General features: G+C 48.6%; 1 protein-coding gene across 2 annotated transcripts in view; it reads right to left on the bottom strand.

Annotated features, from left to right (window-relative positions):
- Positions 1 to 5,663: 5,663 nt before the first annotated feature.
- The window catches only part of LOC137874395 (kinesin-like protein KIF1C), a 23,995-nt gene continuing 14,658 nt past the window's right edge, over positions 5,664 to 15,000 (bottom strand). For both annotated transcript variants that reach the window (XM_068713053.1, XM_068713054.1), the window contains 7 exons: positions 14,993 to 15,000; positions 14,777 to 14,875; positions 11,456 to 11,617; positions 10,995 to 11,270; positions 10,068 to 10,157; positions 9,726 to 9,987; positions 5,664 to 8,732 (listed from right to left, as the gene is read on the bottom strand). The exon at positions 14,993 to 15,000 is cut by the window's right edge and continues 65 nt beyond it. In XM_068713053.1, the coding sequence (XP_068569154.1) occupies positions 7,891 to 8,732; positions 9,726 to 9,987; positions 10,068 to 10,157; positions 10,995 to 11,270; positions 11,456 to 11,617; positions 14,777 to 14,875; positions 14,993 to 15,000 (1,739 nt within the window). In that variant the 3' untranslated portion in view covers positions 5,664 to 7,890. The remainder of the gene's footprint in view (positions 8,733 to 9,725; positions 9,988 to 10,067; positions 10,158 to 10,994; positions 11,271 to 11,455; positions 11,618 to 14,776; positions 14,876 to 14,992) is intronic.

Below are 15,000 nucleotides of genomic sequence, written 5' to 3' on the forward strand. Positions count from 1 at the left end.
CGTCTCGTCTCCTCGCCTCCTCCCTCCCTCTTCTGTGGAGACCCGACACTCCTCCGTCACGTCCCTCCATCTCTCTAGCTCCTCCTCTTTGCTTGAGAGACGGTACAACGTCTTCCTGTACACTCCCTTCTCCTCCCTCCCTCCTCTCTCTCCTTCCTCCTCTCGTGCTCCTCCTCCTCCTCCAGTCGGCTCCAGAGTGACAAGGAGTCGTTCCTTCCTTCCCTCACCTCCCTTCTCTGTAGCTCCTCCTCCCTCTCTGTGGACGAACAGCACAGAGCGATACAGCGCCGCCACTCCTCCTCCTCCTCCTGCCACCTCCCTCTCTTCCTTCTTGTTGCGCGGCAGCATCCTCACAACCTCACCTCCTCCTCGCCTCCTCGCCAGCATCGCACACAGCGGTTTGTACGCCCTCCTGTACCAGACGATCGCCCTCGCCAGAGTCACCAAGACGCACGCCGCCGCCGCCGCGCACAGCAACAGGCAACCTGCGAAGAGCCAAAAACAGAACGCGCCGGCACCTCGGACAGCGGTCAGCTTGGTGGCAGTTGCCTTGTTGGTGGTTGCCTCGGTAGTGGTTGCCTTGTTGGTGGTGGTTGCCTTGTTGGTGGTGGTTGCCTTGTTGGTGGTTGCCTCAGTGGTGGTTGCCTTGTTGGTGGTTGCCTTGTTGGTGGTTGCCTCGGTAGTGGTTGCCTTGTTGGTGGTTGCCTCGTTGGTGGTTGCCTCGTTGGTGGTGGTTGCCTTGTTGGTGGTGGTTGCCTTGTTGGTGGTTGCCTCGGTGGTGGTTGCCTTGTTGGTGGTGGTTGCCTTGTTGGTGGTTGCCTCGGTGGTGGTTGCCTTGTTGGTGGTGGTTGCCTTGTTGGTGGTGGTTGCCTTGTTGGTGGTTGCCTCGGTGGTGGTTGCCTTGTTGGTGGTGGTTGCCTTGTTGACGGTCGCCTTGTTGGCAAACAAAGACACGTCACCTCTAACCCCTGACCACGAACCAGCATATGGTTCAGTAGTAATAGTAGCAGGAGGAGGAGGGGCAGCAGTGGTAGGAGGAGTAGTGGTAGGAGGAGGAGGAGGAGAAGGAGGAGGAGGAGAAGGAGGAGCAGTAGGAGTATCTGTATTGTAAGTGAGCTCGCTGAAGTCTTCGGTTGGACCTGCTTCTGGTGGACACAGATCAGTTTCGTCCAGACTCATTACAGGTTTATTCTTAAGCTGCTGAGGAGACTCACAGACCTGAGAACAGAAAGCAACAACAATAACAACAACAATAACAACAACAATAATAACAACAATAACAATAAGTCACAGGAAGAAAAAGACTTTAAAATATGCATCAAAGCAACAACCAGCTACCTTCAAGTTCTGCATCCTAACTTCCTATCAAGGTACCTTCATGGTATGTTTCCTAACTTCCTATCAAGGTACCTTCATGGTATGTTTCCTAACTTCCTATCAAGGTACCTTCATGGTATGCATCCTAACTTCCTATCATGCTACCTTCATGGTATGCATCCTAACTTCCTATCATGCACCTTCATGGTATGCATCCTAACTTCCTATCAAGGTACCTTCATGGTATGTTTCCTAACTTCCTATCATGCTACCTTCATGTTCTGCGTCCTAACTTGGTACTCACCACACTTTCGGCGCCGGGTTCGATGACCGGTCCGTCCCGGACGTAGACGTTGAGTTCATATTCGTCAACGTATAGACTCAAGTAACGGAGGGAACAGTAGCAGGCCCAGGGATTGGCTGAGAGGTAGAGGTACGGCACCTCCTTCTTCTGGCTGAACCAACCATCTGGCATCACCGTGATCTGAAGTGAAAAAGGAAACGGGGAGTTAGACGTGCCAACCTGCTGACGATGAACAACAACATAGAAAGGCTCTGTGTTCTCCCACCTTGTTGTTCTCCAGGTAGAGGGTCTCGATGGCGGGGAGGGGGTGGAGCAAGAGCTCGGGAAGCACTTTGATACGATTGGACGACAAGTCCAGGATCTAGAGGACAGAGAACCAATGAGGAGCTGAGCGTTGTCCAGTAAGAACACTAAGAAGTCTGTTCAAAGTATCCAGGTCATCATACCTTCCTCACATCCTATGTGTCCTACTTTCTAACATTGTATCCTCATGTATTCCTAACCTCCTCGCACGCAACCTTCACAGTATGTGTCCTAACCTCCTAACACGCAACCTTCACAGTATGTGTCCTAACCTCCTAACACGCAACCTTCACAGTATGTGTCCTAACCTCCTAACACGCAACCTTCACAGTATGTGTCCTAGCCTCCTAACATGCAACCTTCACAGTATGTGTCCTAACCTCCTAACACGCAACCTTCACAGTATGTGTCCTAACCTCCTAACACGCAACCTTCACAGTATGTGTCCTAACCTCCAAACACGCAACCTTCACAGTATGTGTCCTAACCTCCTAACACGCAAACTTCACAGTATGTGTCCTAACCTCCTAACACGCAACCTTCACAGTATGTGTCCTAACCTCCTAACACGCAACCTTCACAGTATGTGTCCTAACCTCCTAACACACAACCTTCACGATATGTATCCTAACTTCCCTTCATGCTACCTTCACAGTATGCATCCTAACTTCCCTTCATGCTACCTTCATGTTCTGCATCCTAACCTCCTTGCTAACAGGCTGACACACTGACCTCCAGCTTGCTGAGGCCAGAGAAGGTGTGGTCCCTCAGAGAGTCCATGGCGTTGTGGTCCAGGTAGAGTTCGGTCAGACCGGGACAGGCGGAGAAGGAGCCGTCAGAGAGGGACGTCAGGCGGTTCGATCCCAGTCGGAGGACACTGAGGCTGGGGAGGATCGGAGCGACGCTGGGGGTCACTTCTGGAATCTGGAGGTAGAAAGTCATGAAACCTTTAAGTTCTAAATATAATAGTAAAATGAGCTTTAACGTTGTAGTTTCAGGGTTCACGTTCAGACACCTCGTTTCCTGTGAGGTCCAGCTCATAGATTTTGGTGAAGATCTGGAAGGAGGACCAGGACAGACTGGAGAACTGGTTTTTGGGAAACAAAAAAACCTAAAAAAGAAACAGAAAAAAAGAAGAAGAAGAAGACAGACAGTTGGAAGCCGTCAGGGTTTTCCTGTCAAACTGTCGTCTTATCGTCTGAAACAGGAAGCTGGTGTCTCCGCTGTGGTCTTGTCCTGTCAGTCAAAACACTTTCGTCCAATCAGGGTCCAGTTATATATATATATATATACATATGTATATATATATATATACACGTATATATATATATATATATATATATATATATATATACGTATATATATATATATATACACGTATATATATATATATACGTATATATATATATATATATATGTATATATATATACACACACACACACACGTATTATATATACACACACGTATATATATATATATATATATATATACACATATATATATATATATACACACACATGTATATATATATATATACACATGTATATATATATATACATGTATACACATGTATATATATATAAATTTAATGATCTTATTATTAAGAGATAATGTCGCCCAAAGAAGACAAAACCAGAAGTTCTGTTCCAGAAGTGAGAAAATCTCATTCATCTCCATTTTAACAACTAAAGATCCAGCTGGTCAGATATATTGTGTTGCATATTATTGTATCATTATACTAAATACTGATGTTCAAATTAAAGAATTATGAGCAAATTGTAATAGAAAAATTACCAAAATAAGTGAATATTTTTTAGTGTAAAATGTGTGGAAGGTTTTTATTTTAAGAAACCCAAAACAGTTAATTGTTTTTAACATTTAGATAATTTAATGTAATTTTTGCACATTTCTATTTATTTAAAGATACAAATACGTATTGAAAAATATGAATATTGTTGATAATATAATCTAATAACTCCAAATATTAATTCTGAAAAATAAACTTAAATGTTGTATTTTTCTTTTTTGGGTTACCCTGGTCGTGGGTTCGAATCCCACCGGTACACCGGTGAAGCCGAGCGTCGTACAGTTCTCCCTCGTCCGGTGGTCCTTGTCCCGGTCCCTGTGGCAACCGGCCCACGGCGTCACCGTGGGGACGAGGCAGGACAGGAGGACGAAGACGAAGAAGAAGAAGAGCTGCATTCTGGAAGAAGATCCTGAGACTCTGAGAGGAGAAACCACGCCGATGGAGAGGACGACGTCACCAGGAAGTGAAGCAGGAAGTGATAAGACCAGCTGTTGGTGTGTTGATAGTGTTTCTCTGGTTGTGTTTGTGTTTGAATGACAAAGTAGAAGATGTTCCTGTTATTACCAATGGTTCATGTTATGAAAGATGAATGAGTTAAAGAGAATGTTTTTGACCATGTTTATGAACACGTTGTGTTCTCGTGGTTCAGCTCGCCGCCTGAAGTGAAGCACAGTCGTGTTTGACGGTTTACTGTCGTCGTGTTTGACGGTTTACTGTCGTCGTGTTTGACGGTTTACTGTCATCGTGTTTGACGGTTTACTGTCGTCGTGTTTGACGGTTTACTGCCGTCGTGTTTGACGGTTTACTGCCGTCGTGTTTGACGGTTTACTGTCGTCGTGTTTGACGGTTTATCGTCGTCGTGTTTGACGGTTTATCGTTGTCGTGTTTGACGGTTTACTGTCGTGTTTGACGGTTTACTGTCGTCGTGTTTGACGGTTTACTGTCGTCGTGTTTGCCGATTTATTGCCGTCATATTTGACGGTTTACTGTCGTCGTGTTTGACGGTTTATCGTCGTCGTGTTTGACGTTTACTGTCGTCGTGTTTGACGTTTACTGTCGTCGTGTTTGACGGTTTACTGTCGTCGTGTTTCACGGTTTACTGTCGTCGTGTTTGCCGATTTATTGCCGTCATGTTTGACGGTTTACTGTCGTTGTGTTTGACGGTTTATCGTTGTCGTGTTTGACGGTTTACTGTCGTGTTTGACGGTTTACTGTCGTCGTGTTTGCCGATTTATTGCCGTCATATTTGACGGTTTACTGTCGTTGTGTTTGACGGTTTATCGTCGTCGTGTTTGACGTTTACTGTCGTCGTGTTTCACGTTTACTGTCGTCGTGTTTGACGTTTACTGTCGTCGTGTTTGACGGTTTACTGTCGTCGTGTTTGACGGTTTATCGTCGTCGTGTTTGACGGTTTACTGTCGTCGTGTTTCACGGTTTATCGTCGTCGTGTTTCACGTTTACTGTCGTCGTGTTTGACGGTTTACTGTCGTCGTGTTTGACGGTTTACTGTCGTCGTGTTTGACGTTTACTGTCGTCGTGTTTGACGGTTTACTGTCGTCGTGTTTGACGGTTTACTGTCGTCGTGTTTGACGGTTTACTGTCGTCGTGTTTGACGGTTCACTGTCGTCGTGTTTGACGGTTTACTGTCGTCGTGTTTGACGGTTTATTGTCGTCGTGTTTGACAGTTTATCGTCGTCGTGTTTGACGGTTTATTGTCGTTGTGTTGTCTGCAGGTGGATGCTGAGGTTCACAAACAACAACAAACACTGGGGGGGAGGGGCTACACCGTGATGTTATCGTGTCCATGTCATAGTGAGGTTGTGATTGGGGGAAGGGAATGGGGGCGGGGCCTGTCAGTTGTAGAATGTTCAGGTGTTCTGAATGCCCCCCCCCCTCCTCAAAAATAACAAAAGTTAACAGACGATCAGAAGAACAATTCAATGATTTATAGAAGAAAACAAACTTCAGATTATGATTCATAATTAACCCGGAAACACACACACACACACACATGAACATATACACACACACACACACACACACACACACATGAACATACACACACACACACACACACACACACACACACACAAACATGAACATACACACACACACACACGAACATGAACATACACACACAAACATGAACATACACACACACACACACACACACACACACACACACACACACACACATACACACACAGCTCCTTGAGCAGCATCTAAAGAACCCGATATTAAACGTTATAATTAAATCAATAATCGTGATGACGACGTGATGACATCACAAAGCGAAGGTCGGAGGCGGGGTTAAAATACAGGAAGCCAATGAATACACAAAGAAAGAACAGCAGCCAATCAGAAGCCCGAGATAAAAAATATCAGAAAAATTAAAAAAAAACAAAAACAAAGGGAAAACTTCATTTCCCATCAACCCCGGCGGTGGCAGCAGGTTATCAAGATTGTCCTGTGATTGGTGGATTCCAGAGACAGCAGAGCAAAACAAGCAAAAGTAAACATCTGCTGATGTCATGCTTCTCTGGCCAATCACAATCAGTTATAGTGTCATCATCATCGTCACTCATCGAGCGCTCCCATTGGTTGGTTCTGACCTTTTGTTACAAAAGGCCTTAAAGTCACTTTGTCGTTCTCCCACAATGCATCGCTGTGTGTGGGCGGGGTTAACTCCCAGCTGACAGTAAACGTGTCGTCTCTCAGGGCGGAGTCAAACCAGCGAGGCTGCGTTCAGGGGGAGTGGGGAATACGTGGCTGGGCTGGTTGTTTTTACAACTTCCCAGGGTCAGTGAACACAACACCGACTCAGCAACTAATTTGATAATCAATTAATCTGTTCATTTATCATTTGCTGCTTCTTCTTTTTCATATCATCTCAAGATCTTTAAAGCCTTTAAAGTGACATTAAATGCAGCATAAAAAAGCCACATTTCCAACTTCCCCTGAAGGCAGCTGCAGTTTATCTCCGTCCCTTATAATAATAAATCGTTTTATCGTGAGATCCTTGAAATCACACAGAACATGTCATATCAGAGATTTGACATAGTGTCAAATCTCTTCTTCTCTTCTCCACCTGTCTCACACTACATTTCCCAGAGTTCCTTGCTCACATGCACCACAATCCATCACGATTCCTTACAATCTCTCCCACGTCTGTATTCCTACATCTCCCATGAGGCATCACTTTCTACATTTTTCCCACCGTTGCCAGAGACATTGAAGGCAACACGTTAAAGATTCATCTTCATACAAAATAAACGTCAAAATAACACTTCAAATATACACACAACGCTTTGAGAAGATTCAACATGCGAGTCTCTCCTCCTCCTCACACCTGTCTGTCTGTCTGTCTGTGTCTCTCTCTGTCTGTCTGTCTGTCTCTCTGTCTGTCTGTCTCTCTCTCTCTCTGTCTGTCTGTCTGTCTCTGTCTGTCTGTACAGCAGCCTGTCTGTCTTTGGTTTGTAGCGTTCAGCCACGTAGCATTCAATGTCACACGGGAAACACAAGCTTCAGGGAAAAAGTTCCCAACAAATAAACTTGTGATTCCCGTACAACACGAACGCTGCCTTGGCTAAGCTAAGCTAAGCTAAGCTAACTCTTCCCCACTTTGTGCAGCACGTTAGCCTTAATAAAAGCTAACCACTCGTTTCTCCTGGCTCAGGCTAACTGACTAGCCCGAAGCTAACACAGACGCTCTCTGGCTAGTTAGCCTCCTGGGCTAACGGCGGCTAACGTACAAACCGACGTACTTCATCTTTAAGTAACAACAACAACAACAACAACAACAGGAGACTTCCGCTAACAGTAGCTAGCCACTTCAGCTTTAAGGCACCTTTTGATAAACGATCGATCACGACCACAGCGATCAATAAAAACAGATAACCTGTGCTAACGTGCTAAGGCTAGGAGCAGGCTACATACACACTCTCTCACACACACACACACACACACACACACACACACACACACACACACACACACAGCAGGACTGAAGATACAGGCTGTGTGTGATGTTAGCTGGTGTGTGACTCAGTATTGTGAAAGTGCTGACGGACACACACACACACACACACACACACACACACACACACACACACACACACACAGTCCTCTCCAGCATCAAGTCCTGCAGCCAATCAGAGGTCAGATGGGCGTCTCCTTGTTGTGTTTGAGGTCCGGTGCACTGAACTGCCGTCTCATCCTAGGGGGGGTGGTGAAGCCCCACCCACCCGGCGGCGGCCCCGCCCCCAGCAGCAGCATGTCGGCGGGAGGGGGCGGGGCCCCGGAGCGCGGCAGGCTGTGGTAGTTGGGGTAAGGTCCCGGCTGGAATGGTGCATTGTGGGGGCTGTAGTAGGGGTGGTGCTGGAACGGGTGTTGCTGGTGAGGATTGTAATGGAAGCCTCCATCTCTGCCCCTCCCCCCTCCTCCCCCTCCTCCCCCTCCTCCTCTCTCACCACCGGGACTGGGCGACGCCCCCCTCCTCTGTCTCGGTCGCCCCTGGTGACCGCCGCCGCCTCCCTGATGATGCTGGTCGTGGTCATAACTACCGTTGCCATGGGCGGAGCTGTCCAGAGAGTTGCGGCGGTAGCGGCGTTGCTGGTTTTGGTTGTTGTTGCCACCCTGGTGGTAAAAGCCGCCCTGGTTGCTCTGGTTGCCCTGGTTGCGTTGCTGCCAGGCGCGATGAGGGCTCGGGGTGCGCATGCGAGGGGGCGGAGCCGGGAAGGGGAGGGGCAAGAGAGGGGGACCCTGAGGGGGAGGGGGCGATGGGGAGCTTTTACCCCATCCTCCTCCTCCTCCTCCCTCCTCCTCCCCCCAGTCTCCCCCTCCCTCCCCCAGACCCAGAGCCTGCAGGGCGGCGCTGGCCGGTCCCCATGACAACCGGTGGGCGGGATTACTCTTGAAGGGGAACTTGAGCTTGCACTCCTGGGGGGGGATGAAGCGGCCGGTACCAGGGAGGTGGACGGGGACAACTGGGGAGTTCTGACCTGTAGGGGGAGGAAGGGGGAGACAGGACATCTGTCAGGTGTCTCCTGAAACAACCTATACAACGTGTCTCAGGTGTCAGGTGTCAGGTGTCTCAGGTGTCACGTGTCTCAGGTGTCTCAGGTGTCACGTGTCTCAGGTGTCCCAGGTGTTACGTGTCTCAGGTGTCTCAGGTGTTACGTGTCTCAGGTGTCTCAGGTGTTACGTGTCTCAGGTGTTACGTGTCTCAGGTGTCACGTGTCTCAGGTGTCACGTGTCTCAGGTGTCTCAGGTGTTACGTGTCTCAGGTGTCTCAGGTGTCACGTGTCTCAGGTGTCACGTGTCTCAGGTGTCTCAGGTGTTACGTGTCTCAGGTGTTACGTGTCTCAGGTGTCACGTGTCTCAGGTGTCACGTGTCTCAGGTGTCTCAGGTGTTACGTGTCTCAGGTGTCTCAGGTGTCACGTGTCTCAGGTGTCACGTGTCTCAGGTGTCTCAGGTGTTACGTGTCTCAGGTGTCACGTGTCTCAGGTGTCACGTGTCTCAGGTGTCTCAGGTGTTACGTGTCTCAGGTGTCTCAGGTGTTACGTGTCTCAGGTGTTACGTGTCTCAGGTGTTACGTGTCTCAGGTGTCACGTGTCTCAGGTGTCACGTGTCTCAGGTGTTATGTGTCTCAGGTGTCTCAGGTGTCACGTGTCTCAGGTGTTACGTGTCTCAGGTGTCTCAGGTGTCATGTGTCTCAGGTGTTACGTGTCTCAGGTGTTACCTGTCTCAGGTGTTACGTGTCTCAGGTGTTACATGTCTCAGGTGTTACGTGTCTCAGGTGTCAGGTGTCTCAGGTGTTACGTGTCTCAGGTGTCAGGTGTCTCAGGTGTTACGTGTCTCAGGTGTCTCAGGTGTCTCAGGTGTCAGGTGTCTCAGGTGTTACGTGTCTCAGGTGTTACATGTCTCAGGTGTTACATGTCTCAGGTGTCTCATGTGTTACGTGTCTCAGGTGTTGCGTTTCGTGGTCTCTGACCCTGGTTCTGGTTCTGTCCTCGTAGTTTCTTGGTGATGTTCTGCTGCTGAAGGTTCAGGAGCCGCTGCTGTTCCAGCTTCAGCCAGCGGAGGCGCCCTCTCCTGAAGGCCGGGTCCTCGTCCATCAGCCGCTTCACCTGGACCTCCGGCTGGCGGCGTTGTGGGGGGGCGTCGCCGGCCTCGCCCCTCTGAGGAGACCCGCCCTCTTCTTCTTGTTCTTCTTCTTCTTCGTTTGCCTCCTCATCATCATCATCGTCGTCACCCTGGAGACAAAAAGAGGACCAGTTACCGGGGGAGAGACCCGGGACCGGGACCAGGACCAGGACGTGGTGTGTGGACGTACCTGGACAGGTATGATGCTCTCCATCTTTATCATCCGGTCTCTCAGAGCTTTGATCTCCTCGTCCTTCATGTTGTTCTGCAGCTTCACTTCCTGGAAGACAAGAGAAGAGAGGAAACAAGACCGGAGAGGAGACAAGACCGGAGAGGAGACAAGAGAAGAGAGGAGACAAGAGAGGAGAGGAGACAAGAGAGGAGAGGAGACAAGTGAGGACAGGAAACCAGAGAGGAGAGGAGACAAGAGAGGAGAGGAAACAAGACCGGAGAGGAAACAAGAGAGGAGAGGAAACAAGACCGGAGAGGAGACAAGAGAAGAGAGGAGACAAGAGAGGAGAGGAGACAAGTGAGGAGAGGAGACAAGTGAGGAGAGGAAACAAGACCGGAGAGGAGACAAGAGAGGAGAGGAGACAAGTGAGGAGAGGAGACAAGAGAGGAGAGGAGACAAATGAGGAGAGGAGACAAGAGAGGAGAGGAGACAAGAGAGGAGAGGAAACCAGAGAAGAGAGGAGACAAGAGGGGAGAGGAAACAAGACCAGAGAGGAGACAAGAGAGGAGAGGAGACAAGTGAGGAGAGGAAACCAGAGAGGAGAGGAGACAAGAGAGGAGAGGAAACAAGACCGGAGAGGAAACAAGAGAGGAGAGGAGACAAGAGAGGAGAGGAAACAAGACCGGAGAGGAGACAAGTGAGGAGAGGAGACAAGTGAGGAGAGGAGACAAGAGAGGAGAAAAATGAGGAGAGGAGACAAAAGAGGAGAGGAAACCAGAGAGGAGACAAGAGAGGAGAGGAAACAAGACCAGAGAGGAGACAAGAGAGGAGAGGAGACAAGAGAGGAGAGGAGACAAGAGAGGAGAGGAGACAGGAGAGTTTGTTATCTGTGGTACAGTCTCTGTCCACTCTGATCGATCAGGATGGATTGATCAGTGAACTCACCTCCAGAATGTCGGTCAATTTATCGATGTGAGCCTTCAGGTCGTAAGCCTTCTCTCCTCCTCCCTCCCCCGTCTCTCCCCCTCCTCCCCCCTCCTCCGTGGGGGGGCTCCTCTCCTCCCCGATGCCCACCGTGTCACACACGTCCTGGGACACCAACCTCCAGCTCTCTCTCTCGTTGGGGTCCTTCTTCACGTACATGCGGCTCAGCTCCTTCATCTTCACGATGGACAGAGCTTCTATCTCCTGACGGGAGTGACGGAAGTCTCCCAGAGCCACCTGGGGGGGGGGGGGGGGGGGGGGGGGTCAGCTTCTTTGACTTTATGACTTGTGTTAAAACTCAATACCTCACGGGTGGCTCAGTAACTGTTCTCTACCTGACTCATGGTGAAACATTATATGTGTGTGTGTGTGTGTGTGTGTGTGTGTGTGTGTGTGTGTGTGTGTATGTGTGTGTGACAGACCTCGTAGCAGATCTCCTTGACCGCCTGCATGCGGAGGTCCTCCATGGTGACCCGTTTGGGGTCTTTGCTGATCCTCCTCCTCTGAGGGATCTGGTAGACCCGGAGAGGCTCCCTCCTCTTCCCACTGCTGGGGAGACCACACCGCTTCACTATGGACTGGACCTGGAGACAGACAGACAGGTGTGACAGAGAGACAGGTAGAAGGTATAAGGTGTGACATAGAGACAGGTAGAAGGTAGAAGGTGTGACAGAGACTAGGGATGCACCGATCCACGTTTTTCACTTCCGATATCGATACAGATATCTGAGGTTTAGTATCGACCGATACCGATCTGATACCGATCTAATAGAGAAAAACAGTGCTGAATCGATTTAAAAAACGCAGCCGACGCTACGCGCCCCCAGGTTGTCCATCGCTTTTCTCATGTTGCTGGCGTTGTCCCTCAGAATCACGTGGATTTTGCTCAACGGAATTTGCCACTTGTCAAACATTTCCTTCAGGCTAGCTGCTATCGCTTCGCTGGTGTGCGACCCACGAAAGTTTGTTGCATTTAACATTGCACTGTGTGGCACAAAAGTTTCATCCAGCCGGTGTGCTGTTAAACTTAAAAGTGACACAGGGGAAACGTCGGAGCTCCAGATGTCTGTCGTGAAACTTATCGATTTGACATCTTTTATCTCCTTCAATATGTGTTTGCACACTTTACCGTGCAGTTCAGGTAGCGCCGTCTCCGACAAATATTTTCGGCTTACCATGTCGTAGCGTGGTTCCGGGTGGTTAACTAGCAGCCGGAATCCCTTATCCCCGACAACTGAGAGCGGCTGCCCGGTTCCAGATGGCTGATCCTTTCGCTCGCTCCATTTTGAAAACAATCTATGCGGCCAGTTCGCTAGCGCATGACGTTACGCAGAGCACAACGCATATAATTGGACTGAATAGATTTGCCTTTATGGATCGGTCACATTGTCACCGATACCCGATCTAGAATTTTTTCCTATATCGGGACCGATACAGATATTGATATCGGATCGGTGCATCTCTAATAGAGACGGGTAGAAGGTGTGACATAGAGACAGGTAGAAGGTAGAAGGTGTGACATAGAGACAGGTAGAAGGTGTGACATAGAGACAGGTAGAAGGTGTGACATAGAGACAGGTAGACAGGTAGAAGGTGTGACATAGAGACAGGTAGAAGGTGTGACATAGAGACAGGTAGACAGGTAGAAGGTGTGACATGGAGACAGGTAGAAGGTGTGACATAGAGACAGGTAGAAGGTGTGACATAGAGACAGGTAGACAGGTAGAAGGTGTGACATAGAGACAGGTAGAAGGTGTGACATAGAGACAGGTAGAAGGTGTGACATAGAGACAGGTAGAAGGTGTGACATAGAGACAGGTAGACAGGTAGAAGGTGTGACATAGAGACAGGTAGAAGGTGTGACATAGAGACAGGTAGACAGGTAGAAGGTGTGACATGGAGACAGGTAGAAGGTGTGACATAGAGACAGGTAGAAGGTGTGACATAGAGACAGGTAGACAGGTAGAAGGTGTGACATAGAGACAGGTAGAAGGTGTGACATAGAGACAGGTAGACAGGTAGAAGGTGTGACATAGAGACAGGTAAACAGGTAGAAGGTGAGACATAGAGACAGGTAGACAGGTAGAAGGTGTGACATAGAGACAGGTAGACAGGTAGAAGGTGTGGCATAGAGACAGGTAGAAGGTGTGACATCGAGACAGGTAGAAGGTAGAAGGTGTGACATCGAGACAGGTAGAAGGTAGAAGGTGTGACATAGAGACAGGTAGAAGGTGTGACATAGAGACAGGTAGACAGGTAGAAGGTGTGACAGAGACAGGTAAACAGGTAGAAGGTGTGACATAGAGACAGGTAGACAGGTAGAAGGTGAGACATAGAGACAGGTAGAAGGTGTGACATAGAGACAGGTAGAAGGTGTGACATAGAGACAGGTAGAAGGTGTGACATAGAGACAGGTAGAAGGTGTGACATAGAGACAGGTAGACAGGTAGAAGGTGTGACATAGAGACAGGTAGACAGGTAGAAGGTGAGACATAGAGACAGGTAGAAGGTGTGACATAGAGACAGGTAGAAGGTGTGACATAGAGACAGGTAGAAGGTGTGACATAGAGACAGGTAGACAGGTAGAAGGTGTGACATAGAGACAGGTAAACAGGTAGAAGGTGTGACATAGAGACAGGTAAACAGGTAGAAGGTGTGACATAGAGACAGGTAGAAGGTGTGACATAGAGACAGGTAGAAGGTGAGACATAGAGACAGGTAGAAGGTGTGACATAGAGACAGGTAGAAGGTGTGACATAGAGACAGGTAGAAGGTGAGACATAGAGACAGGTAGAAGGTGTGACATAGAGACAGGTAGAAGGTGTGACATAGAGACAGGTAGAAGGTGTGACATAGAGACAGGTAAAAGGTAGAAGGTGTGACAGAGACAGGTAGAAGGTAGAAGGTGTGACATAGAGACAGGTAGAAGGTAGAAGGTGTGACATAGAGACAGGTAGAAGGTAGAAGGTGTGACATAGAGACAGGTAGAAGGTGAGACATAGAGACAGGTAGACAGGTAGAAGGTGAGACATAGAGACAGGTAGAAGGTAGAAGGTGTGACATAGAGACAGGTAGAAGGTGAGACATAGAGACAGGTAGACAGGTAGAAGGTGAGACATAGAGACAGGTAGAAGGTAGAAGGTGTGACATAGAGACAGGTAGAAGGTAGAAGGTGTGACATAGAGACAGGTAGACAGGTAGAAGGTGTGACATAGAGACAGGTAGACAGGTAGAAGGTGAGACATAGAGACAGGTAGAAGGTGTGACATAGAGACAGGTAGAAGGTGTGACATAGAGACAGGTAGAAGGTGAGACATAGAGACAGGTAGAAGGTGTGACATAGAGACAGGTAGAAGGTGTGACATAGAGACAGGTAGAAGGTAGAAGGTGTGACATAGAGACAGGTAGAAGGTAGAAGGTGTGACATAGAGACAGGTAGAAGGTAGAAGGTGTGACATAGAGACAGGTAGAAGGTAGAAGGTGTGACATAGAGACAGGTAGAAGGTGAGACATAGAGACAGGTAGACAGGTAGAAGGTGAGACATAGAGACAGGTAGAAGGTAGAAGGTGTGACATAGAGACAGGTAGAAGGTGAGACATAGAGACAGGTAGAAGGTGAGACATAGAGACAGGTAGAAGGTAGAAGGTGTGACATAGAGACAGGTAGAAGGTGAGACATAGAGACAGGTAGACAGGTAGAAGGTGAGACATAGAGACAGGTAGAAGGTAGAAGGTGTGCGGACCTTGTTAGCAGGTAGCTTCTCCCTCAGGGAGGAGATCAGCCTCCAGCTCTCCTCACAGGACCTTTTGTCTGAGTCGTCTCCACTGTCACTGTCTGCATACTGCTTACACACACACACACACACACACACACACACACACACACACACACACACACAGATTATTGATCAGCTGAGATCCTCCAGATGATCTGATGTATCAATCAAACAGAGACTAACCAGTCTGT

Source organism: Cebidichthys violaceus, unplaced genomic scaffold, assembly GCF_023349555.1.
Source record: "Cebidichthys violaceus isolate CVI_PGR_0920_01 unplaced genomic scaffold, fCebVio1.0.p SCAF_19, whole genome shotgun sequence".
Lineage (NCBI taxonomy): Eukaryota > Metazoa > Chordata > Actinopteri > Perciformes > Stichaeidae > Cebidichthys > Cebidichthys violaceus.